At 43.7% G+C, this 10,953-nt stretch overlaps 1 protein-coding gene across 1 annotated transcript; it reads left to right on the plus strand.

Moving 5' to 3' along the window:
• Positions 1–579: 579 nt before the first annotated feature.
• On the plus strand, positions 580–7,949 carry LOC104525764 (ankyrin repeat domain-containing protein 42-like; the record flags this gene model as incomplete). The annotated part of the gene is made up of 6 exons (XM_010169012.1): positions 580–705; positions 2,255–2,360; positions 2,953–3,128; positions 3,540–3,666; positions 6,742–6,886; positions 7,857–7,949. Coding segments are annotated over 6 exons (773 nt in total), but the record flags the coding sequence as incomplete, so codon positions are not given.
• Between the last annotated feature and the right edge of the window lie 3,004 nt (positions 7,950–10,953).

Raw genomic sequence — 10,953 nt, forward strand, 5'->3', positions numbered from 1 at the left:
GCTGCAAGTGCACGTTGCCGGCTCATGTTCATCAGAGCAAGGATATGAGAACTGCACCTTCACCTCTACTTTTTCCAGGCACTTACTGTCCTTATCTGCTAATCTTTTGTCATTATACATATATCTCTATGTTTCAGTACTGCCTGTCTATAAAAAAAATAACTGGAAAAATAAAATTGTCTGTACGGGTAGTTTTTAAGCAAGAAGAAGTAAAATAGTTTATATATTTGATTAGACTATGAAATTCAAAATAGGCAAATGACTCCAGTTACTACCAGTAATACAACATCAATTGTAAAACAAAGGTATACTTGTTATTTCAGGTTTATGAAATTAATTTCTTAACTGTATAAGATGCCTGTAGCCATAACTGAGGCATGTTTAATCAGGTCTGTGATGAACAGTGCTAGTTATACAGCTGCATTTTAACCAATTAAGGGTGCATTAACCTGGGTAACTGCAGCTACCAAGTGCCAGTGGGTAAGTTGCTATGAGAGAGTCAAGCCATGGGAGACAAATACGAGCATGTTCAGTGGAATTACTGGCATCTCTTTAGAAACATGTGCATTTCCTTTTCAGTTTTAGCTTTCCCAGCCCACAACGCTGCTTTCAAAGGGGACTTGTTAGTGCTTAGAAGATTAGTGAGAAGTGGAGTAATCAATATTAATGAGCGGGATGATAAGGGATCCACTCTCCTGCACAAAGGTCAGTAATTATGATCTGCATTTCAGCTTGTTACTGGTTGTTGCTGACTTGTTTACTTACTCTGTCAAGTGGCTGCTCATCAGATAAACTTCATGAAAAACAGCATCTCATTTCCTGAGGGCTCGAAAGGGCAACCTTGAAAAACATATTTTGTGATGTATGTGTGCGTAGGTGTCACTTTAAAAACAAAATAACCAAGCTGAAGTCGAGAAAGAAGAGTCTATGTTAGAGAGAAAACTACATCTAAACTGAAAACTAAATAGGATTTTTTTTTGTCAGACAAGATGTGACTTTCAGAAACATTGGCTAGCTAGGTGTAAGAATGATCCTGGGCCTTTATTTACTGAATATATCAGTACTGTGGAGATGTGTTGTAAAAAACAGAACAAAGTCATTTGGTAGTTCACTGTGAAGGAAGGTAAACTTCTGGTATCTGACACCTTGATATGTAGTGGAGTGCTAGCCTTACAGAAAAATGGTCCTCTTGTGTTTGGGGGTTTCACAGTAATGTCTGAAAGAAGAAACAGGAGAGGAAAGAAATAGGGCAGTATTCTTGGAGTGTGCTTTTAACACTATTTCCCATATTTCTTTTCTATTAGATATAAATGGTAGAATTTTTTAAAAACATAATTACAGCTCTCATTATAAAAAATGATATGTAATGATTCAAAAAGTGTTTTCTACATTCGTTCCCACCCTCTTTTCTTGGAATGGTGCTCACCTACAGTTGTTTCATGCCCAGTCTTTCCATACAGTGTTGGTGTTATGGGGAAATACTATGTCTGATTGTAATTTCATTTCCTTATCTCAGTAAGAAAACAAATATGACAAACATCCAAAGGGGGTGCTGTCAAGAAATGAATTTATTCTTCCTCGAGAAGAACAGCTTGCAGGTTTCAGCTAGACTTGTCAAATACCATCTTCCATATGTGAGACATCGTTCCTGGCACCATGTGGTATGAGCAGTAGCCACGCCAGATCACATGCCTGTGCAAAGCTGTTGTGCTAGGCTGCAGCTCAGAAGTGTTGCCTGGAGTGTCTGGCCCAAGAAATGATGTCCCTGTGCCTCCAGCACAAAGCCCTGGCTTCTCCCCTCCGTCAGACAGCACCACACACCACAGACCGGGACAACCAGCTGCGGCTGATATATGGGAGCCCAGAGCCAGAGAGAGGGGACAGTGCTTTGCTGCACATCTGTCACATACAGGCCTTACTGCAGGAGAGTGTGAGGCAGCAGTTCTTTGTGTGTTTAATACTCTGCACATGAGACTGGGCAAGTTTAGTTCAACTCGTGTTCAGAGTTGCCCCTAAATTTCTGGAACTAGAGAGAGTCACAAAACCACATTGCATGATCTTCCCTAAAACTGCATGTACCCATGGGACTTGAGCAGCTTGAAATATAGGATTCTCTTGAAATGTATCATCTCCCCTGTGATGTCTTAAGTGAACCCAACCTCTGGCATGTCAAATAATGACAAAAGGGGGACATTTTATGTTTGAAACACTTCAGTTGTATATAACTGACTGGTGTGCACCTTCCTTCCCTTAGCAGCTGGACAGGGGCGTATCCATTGCCTACAGTGGTTGATTGAAATGGGAGCTGACTGTGGCATTACAAATGACGCTGGAGAGACTCCAAAGGATGTAGCCAAGAGGTAGCAGAGCATATCCTGTAGCTCTGTCATTTGTGCACTTACTGTTTATGTATCAATGTCATGTTAGTTTTGTTGGAATTCATCCTGATTTTCAGTGATGGAACAAGAACAGATCAGGCTCATGAATTCCAGTTCTGAGTGATAAGCAAAGCTGTATTATAGTTATAAAAATTTTAATTTTAACTTAATTTATTTTAATTTATTTTTTTATTTTAGCAAATTCAGACATAAGAGATGAAAACTGACTGAGCAAATATGCTCCAACTATACAAAGTAAATGAGAAGCTGATTTTTGCATTAATAAAAATAATGCACTTCCTGATGAGATTCAATTAAGAAATCCTGCAAAGGAAAATATAACTCTGATGTTGGGAATCATTCTCATAAGATTCCATTGAGGCAGACCTCTTGCTATCAGAATACTACACAAAGCAGATTAGCTGTGTACCTGTGCTTCCTTTAATCCTGAACCCTCTTCCCATAAATGGGAACACAAAGAGTTTCAGAGAGTTTCCATGACATGTAGGGAGCCTGGCTGCATTTTCCCAGACGATGGGGATATTTCAGTGTAGGTTAACTGTTCTCTCTGCAGATTTGCACAGCTGGCAGCTGTGGAACTTTTGACACAAAGAACTGGAGACAGTAACTCTAGCGATGAAGAACTAGATGCAAACAACATACAGTTTTTTGAAAGACATGGCGTGGAAGGGAGTACAGATAGCAAAGAAGATTTAACCCTGGATAAAGAAGAGAAAAGGAACGCACGCAGTAAGCACTGTCATTCCATCCCTCCTTGTTTGAAAAAGCTGGTCTCAAGACATTATAGTCCTAGTTGCACAGTTTCTGCCAACTGCTGTGACTTTTTTGTTGTAAAATGAGATAGTTGACAGAATATCTGTACCACTGAGTGTTGAAACAAATTGTGGAAAACGAGAAAGCATAGCAGAGGGCAATCAGAACATAATTGTTACGCTGTTTTAATCTGTGTTGGTGAAACCATATTGGATTGCTACTTGTTTTTGAGATCTGTTTGCTGTGTGGGTGTCAGGTGTAGCTCAGTATTTGCTGAGCAGCGTGATTTCTGCTCTGTGTTTGTGAGACTCTTTTCCAGACTGTTGGATTCCAGCATGACTGTCTTCGCCGTGCATTTTACCTGCCTGGAGAACTCTTGTCTTGCAGTAAGGGCCTATCGCAAGATTCAAGAACTTCAGCAACTTCTAGAAATTGCCTACAGCAACTACAGACAGCTGGGAGGAATAACTGAAGAGGAGAAGAAGATGAAAAAAGAAGAAAGGGAAGTTGAGAAGTAAGGTTAACTTGCCCTGCTGATGTTTAAATTCTGTGAGGCCTGTTTTAAAGCCACCTTTAAGGCTAACTTACACTCAGATTGCTTCGGTCATTCTGTCTTTTCCACTTACCAACTTCAGCGATGCCCAAAAGAAACGGACTTTAGCAATGTGTCTGACCATTCCTAGACTTCTACCACCAGAATCAGCCCCACAGCACAACACAAATGTTTTGACAGGTCCACACTTCTTGTGCTTGTGCCAGATTATCTGTTCTACCTTCAGGTTTTCCTGCATCATATGTGCAGCTGATCTGATGGGCCCTGGCTGTTTTGTTTGCATGGTGAATGCCAAATATGTGTATGCACTTTAATAGATCTGAAGAAGGGCATTAGTCTTACCATGGCTTGGATGGAAGTGCATATACAGCAGAAATTATTCAATGACCTGCTACATTTCTGTGTCAAGAGCAATATATTTCTATGCTCAAGAAAGCATTAGCTCATCCAGACCACAGGAAAAAGAAATCTCAGCAAACCTGCCCTTGCACATGAAGCACTTCTCATAATGCCTGTCTGATTCTCAGAGCCCCCATTAAATCAAAGGGTTCTGTTAGATTGGTCAGGTCATTTGATGGGCAGAATGTCTAAGTTTCAAAGAAAAGCCCTTCTGTCTATCAAAGGTTTGGAGGTTAAACAATAATGCAGCATCCAAAAGACAGCCCTGTCTCCACCTCTTACCTGTCAAAGGTTTGGCTACCCACTGTCCTCAGTCTCTCTAGATAACCACATCTGTTATGTGTTTGGGCCACCCCAAACCAATGTCTTTATTTGGTCACTGAGAAGAGACTCTGTATCTGGTGGGCTTGTACAACATTGAGAAGATTTACCAGTCTGTGTAGACCTGGAACAGGTAATAGGTGTCACAGATTGGAATTAAGTAGGTTTTTTTACAACTGTATATGAGCCAAGAAACTGAGGTTGGGATTTCTTTGGTTTCAGATCACCCTTTGACTCAGCCCAGGTTGAAAGTCCGTCTTCCTTAACTTGGTATATCTGCAGTGTAGATATCTGCATCCGAGTTAGTCACCTTGAGCTCCTTTTTAGACTCCTTGGAGGGATGTAGACACTTTCAGGGCACAATTAGACATGTACTTCAGGATGAGATTCATGTGTAGGAGGGTCTCTCCTGGCTTTAAAGGAGTAGGGTGACCTGCTCAGATCTTGTTGCCTACATTGCAATCTGTTTGCAATGATGGAAAAGTCACTGTTGACTAATGGCAGAAATTAGAGTTCATTTGGGATAGAGCAGCTGCTCCAGAGCTAGAGGTGTCTTATTCGAGAGCTCTGATAAGGGGATTTTCCTTTCTGTGGCATATGAAGCTAAACTAGAAAAATTGTGAGGATCTCTGAAGGTTCTCTCTCATCTGTGGTGGCCAGAGAGCATCCCTAGCCCCACACTGGCCTTTTGAAATGGAAATACCACTTCTCAGTGTACCTGCCTGCCCTTCTCAGGGTACCTACCCATGGATAATCTCCAAGATGCTTGTATCATATGCCAGAAAATCTCATTATTTAAAAATATTTAACACCACCACCATTTTGCTAGATGAAAAGCAGGAGCTACCACTTGGGAAGGCCACTGTAGCAGGTTTTGATGATTTCTGCCTTAGTCCAGATTTTCTGGCTGTCAGAGGCCTGGTGTGAACCACTGCACAGGGCTTTGATCAGGCTGCAGTGCATGGAAGAAATTGCCACCATGTGTGTGCTACGCAGCTCTGGAGCTGTGTCTTATTCATCTGAAGTGTGCAAGAAGTCAGCCTGTCCCCCCTGAGCACTGATTTATCTTTCATACCATGTCTTACCAGGCAGCTGATGCAGCCTGGCAGCTTTGGGCTGGGTGAGTCAGGAACACTTCAGTCCAGGAAATGCAGTAGCTCTTGCTGAGAGCTTTCCTGCTGTGCTGTTTGAATCCACAGGGCAGATGTCTCCCTTTTCCTTTTACCAATCTTACATCTTTGTAGCTGTGCTAATTCATCCTCACACAGAGGAGAGCCAGCTCAACTCTAGATGACTCAGTTGCTGAGGTCAGTGGCTGTTATAATGAGAATATATGTGAATTATGTCTCAGCTAACCAGTTCCAGGAATCTCAGTTAATTTCAGAGCTGTTGTGGGTGTGACCCATGAGATCTTGTGCAACTGTTTATCAGCCAGTGCTTCAGTTTCCCTTCAGTAAGTGTCATGCAGGCTGTCATTTGAGTATTCCTCATCTGTGGCTAAGCCAATCAGTAGGGAGGATGTAGAAAAAGCAGATGTAAACGAAAAATCTGCCTCGACCCCTCCAGAATCCCGGTTTTATGATTTTCCTCTGTTATTTACTTTTTACTTTGCCTGGATTACCGTCTACCCGCCCTGAGTAGGGCTAGTGTGTGGGAAGACATCCCCATCTCGTGGTCAGGCTGCGCTGAGCACAGCTGACAGTGAAGAAGGAAAATCAGCTGTTTAGAGCCGTTACACGTGGTCCTGAGTGCACCACAGCTCACACCAGCACAGCTCACACCTCTCACAGTGTGAGAGCACTGCACTGCCTTCTCCTGTGAGGAACCTGTTCCTTAGCAAACGCACAGGACCATGTGGAGTAGCAGGACAAGTCTGGCTGCACTGGATCCGAGAATCACAGAATAATTGCCTCGATTGGAAAAGCCCTTTAAGATCATCAAGTCCAACCATGAACCCAACACTGACAAGTCCCCGACTAACCCATGTCCCTCAGCGCTGTGTCTACACGACTCTTCAATCCCTCCAGGGATGGGGACTCCACCACTGCCCTGGGCAACCCCTTCCAATGCCTCAGAACCCTTTCAGCAAAGAAATTCTTCCTCAGATCCAATCTCAACTGCCCTGGGCACAACTTGAGGCCATTTCCTCTTGTCCTGTCACTTGTTCCTTGGTTGAACAGACCCACCCCCACCTCTCTGCACCCTCCTTTCAGGGAGTTGGACAGAGCCAGAAGGTCTCCCCTCAGCCTCCTTTTGTCCAGGCTCAACAACCCCAGTTCCCTCAGCCGCCCTGCTTGTCTCCTTTACTTTTGGCAGGGCTGTGAAGGAGCTGGAGGCCCAGCTGGAATATGAGCGGGTCAGGCGGGAGAAGCTGGAGAGCCAGCTGGATGACTGCCGTGCGGAGATAAGCCGCCTGAGAGAGAGCCTGGAGAAAACCCGCATCCCCCCTCCTCTCCCCGCGGTGAGTGCTGCATGAACACGTGTCCCCCCAGTGCGTGGGACAGAGGCTGCTGCCCCCCTTGCTAGTGCGTGTTTGTTCTTCCCAAGATTCCCAGGCGTGGTGCTAGGAAATACCGGAGTAGATGTGCTGGCAGCTTTTAGCTGGGGACACTGAAGCCAGCAGTAGCCTTTGTCATGTCCTGACAGTGTCTCTGCTGTGACAGGGGATCAGTTTCTCTTTGTACCCTGCAGGTGTTCAAGAAACATGTAGATGTAGCACTCAGGGACATGGTTTGGTGGTGATTTGTTGATGGTTGGACTGGATGATCTTCTTTCCCAACCTTAATTATCTCTGATTCCATCTCCCTCCTATCCCTGATTTCTTCCCCCTTGCAGGATTGTTTCTGCACCTCTCCTGCCTTCCTGTGCCCACCTTCCCTGCCACCACATACCTGCTGTGATGCTCCTCCAGCTGTTTGCTTTCCACTGTATCCCTGTGCCTGATCTGAGACCCTCAGGCCAGTCACCTGTGTCCACCCTTGAAAGAAAAGCCACTCTCTGCTTCCACAGCTCAGTTTTAAGACATTACCCATTCTACTCCCCTAGCAGGTTTAAATACCTAGGACAACTACAGCAGAGAGTGCCCCATTTCTAGGGTGGAAGAGTGGCTGTAGTTGAGGTTTTTTTTACCAGCAGCAGTCTGAAAAACTCCAGCTGGGCTTTCAGTTTACTAGTTGGGACTGGAGACAACTGAAATATTGAGGCAGGTTTGTTTTCAAAACTCCTGCTGCAAGTGACTGCCATAAACAAGGGGCCTTCGGATCTTACCCTGCTGCAACTGTCACCCCGTGCCCTGGGACTGCTCTGCCCTCAGCTTCAGCCTGAACACAATATTCTGTGGTTACTCAAAGCCATGTATTTTAAAATCCTGGCTTACAAAGTAGCAGGTTTAAGTGATTGCTATTTAATGGCTGCAACATCCTTTGTTTCAGGAAGCTGAGGCCATCCCCACATCTTGCAAAGAGAAAAAGAAAGTAAAGAAACCAGCCTGCAGCCCGGGAGGAGCGACTGTGAGACGGCGCTGAGGAATGAACCTGGGACCAAGGGTAGGCAGAATGGCAATATTCCAGACACTGCCCAGTGTTCACATACCCAGCTCCACAGAGCAGTTGTGGTTCTCTGCATTTCACTGAAATTTTTCTTTTAGTTCTCTGTCATAGAAAAAATAGAAAAAAACCCTCCTCTGGTGAGTTTGCACCTTGAGTCCTGTGTTCAGTTTTGGGCCCCTCACTCCAAGAAGGACATGGAGGATCTGGAGCATGTCCAGAGAAGGGCAACGGGCTGGGGAAGGGTCTGGAGCACAAGTGTGATGAGTTCATGGCTGAGGGAACTGGGGTTGTTTAGTCTGGAGAAAAGGAGGGTGTAGAGAGGTGGGGGTGGGTCTGTTCAACCAAGGAACAAGTGACAGGACAAGAGGAAATGACCTTAATTTCTGCCATGGGAGGTTTAGATTGGATATTAAGAAAAATTCCTTCACCAAAGGGTTGTCAAGCATTGGAAGGGGTTGCCCAGGGCAGTGGTGGAGTCCCCATCCCTGGAGGAATTTAATAGATGTGTATATGTGGCACTTAGGGACATGGTTTAGTGTTAGGATTATGGTTGGGCTCCATGATCTTTTCCAGCCTAAATGATTCTGTGATTCAGAGAACCTCAGACATGGTTACAGTTTACATGAAGATGGATTTGTACATGCACCAGTTGAAGCAGACGAGTGGCTGTTGGCCACCTGCTGAGATCCTTGCAGCCAGCACCCGTGCCTGCATGACAAACACACAGACAACAGGAAAAGCAGCCTCAGCTCCCAGTATAATAGCACTGTGCCTGCCTACAGCCTGGTAATCCGTATTCAAGTCTCTCAGTCAGAGAGACAGAGCAAATATAAGGAATTAATGTTATTTTCTGAAATGACAATGATAAATAATTGAATGCACGGAATATAAGAACTGGCAGGACAGCAGTAAGTGCAACTGTAAACAGAATAAAACTGCAATGAAAAACGTGCTGCTAATCAGTACTAAATATTCTCTAGCCCATAAAGGGCCTACTCTTAAAAAGTTTAATCCAGGAAGATTTTTTTTTTAATAATTATTTTATTAAAAGAATCAAACCAAGCATATGGATTTATACTCAGTGAGGTGTAACTGCTTCAGTTTCGCAAGGCATTCACCTGCTATGTCCCATCACTGCCGCAAGAGCTGTGAAGTCCTTGCAGAAGGTAGAGGGTTCATCACCAGAAGTTAGGAGTCAGTCTGTCCCACAGGATTACAGAGCAGCCTGGAGGAGTGTGGAGATGGGAGGAGGACGACCACCACCACACTGGCACCACTGAGATGCTGAATATTTCCATATTACAGGATCCTGTGCCCAGAAAATATGGGAAGGTTTACTGGAAATACTCTGCACTATGGGAAGGGGGGAGTTAAGAGCACTTATCTGTCCCAGGGCTGTACACAGTTGCCAAGACTGGAAGCATTTCCCCTTGGAAAGACAAAGAGAGAAGTTCTCCCATTCTGTGCACCTCTGGGGTTACAGAAATTGGAAGAGAGAGAAAAAAAAACCCAAACTATGGAGACATTTTAGTTCTATATGAGATTTTAAATTTATGTAAACCAGTTTTCAAGAAAAACAAGGATTCTTTAGTAAAGGCCTTGCAGGGTGTGTTTAGATATAAATAAAAAACCCAAAGGGCCAAGCTTCAGTCCGAAAAGACAGGAACAGACTGAAGGCAAAAATCCAGATCCTGTGTTTAATTTACTTGGATCAGAGTAGATCTACTGGAATCTGGCATTAGTATTCCCATACTAGGAACAGTATTCCCATTTCAAGGGCACATCAAATGTTTAGTATTTCCATTTTGAGAGGGAGAATGTTCCATTGAGAATATTAAAAAAATTCCCCCAAATGAATTCTAAAACACATTAGGAAACATTTTCTGATTTAGCACAAGTTGTCCTTTGAAATAAATAGAGTATTCAATAGGGGACAATGAAATATTCCTACTTGCCTGCTTCCCCCCAGTTATTTTCATCTTTAGTGGTACATATCCAGAAAGAATTTTTAGTGCACAGGAAGAATAGCAAAACAAAAAGGTACCAAGGTTATCTACAGTGCAAACATGATCGTCTAACTGATGTTGCCTGGGTGGCCTTTTCTCCATCTTTATTTGATGCAGTCATTCCATTTCCATCTATTTCCAGAACCGGTAAAATCCCAGTGCTATTGCTAAGCAAGTGAACACTGAAGCTGTTAAAAAAATATATGAAAAAAAAAGAAAAAGGAAAAAAAAAAAAGAAGAAAATTAGCTGAATGCTAAATTGTATCACCTTCCACATACAGGAAATTAACTGCAAACAGATGGAAGAATGGTAACAGCAGCAGAGCAGAGCCTCCTAAACGTCCTGAATCGCTGCAGGTGTGATTGAATAATTTTAGAAGACAATAACTTGTCTTGGATGTAATATCCTGCAGAGCAGCACTGCCCAGGGGGTGGGACAGCAGGCCAAATTCAGCAGCCTGGAGACACATCTAACTGCAGGGGGCTCCAGTGACTTCTACCATGGTCATCCCTCTATTGAAAACTGTGTGACAGGAGAGATGGCTCTACCAGGTCTTGCATTAGAGGTAATTAAAATGATTTCCTACCGAACAAAATGCCAATGAATTAACAAGACACATCTGACACAACACTAAGCTCTCTAGGCAGCCTGATGAGTTGTCTTTCAGATTTGTTAAGTTGCTGTGTTAGAATAAAGCTAATTAAGTTTCCCTTGGAACTTGTTCTCACGTCCACATGTAATGTGTTACTCCCTTTTTATCCAGCTCTGATACAATAAAAATGTCACTGGTTACATATATATTGAGAAGATATTCCCAAATCAGACTGAAATTTGTTCTGCTTGGCAGGGGAATGACCCAGTAGTGCCACCCTGAAACTTAGTGTCTCTGGAGGACTGAATGGGAGGCAGAGCTGGTCACTCTCAGACTAGTCCTGAAGGTCACCTCACTTTCAGGGTAACTTAAATAAGCTCA

This window comes from Antrostomus carolinensis, unplaced genomic scaffold (assembly GCF_000700745.2).
Source record: "Antrostomus carolinensis isolate BGI_N321 unplaced genomic scaffold, ASM70074v2 scaffold21585, whole genome shotgun sequence".
Classification (NCBI taxonomy): Eukaryota; Metazoa; Chordata; class Aves; order Caprimulgiformes; family Caprimulgidae; genus Antrostomus; species Antrostomus carolinensis.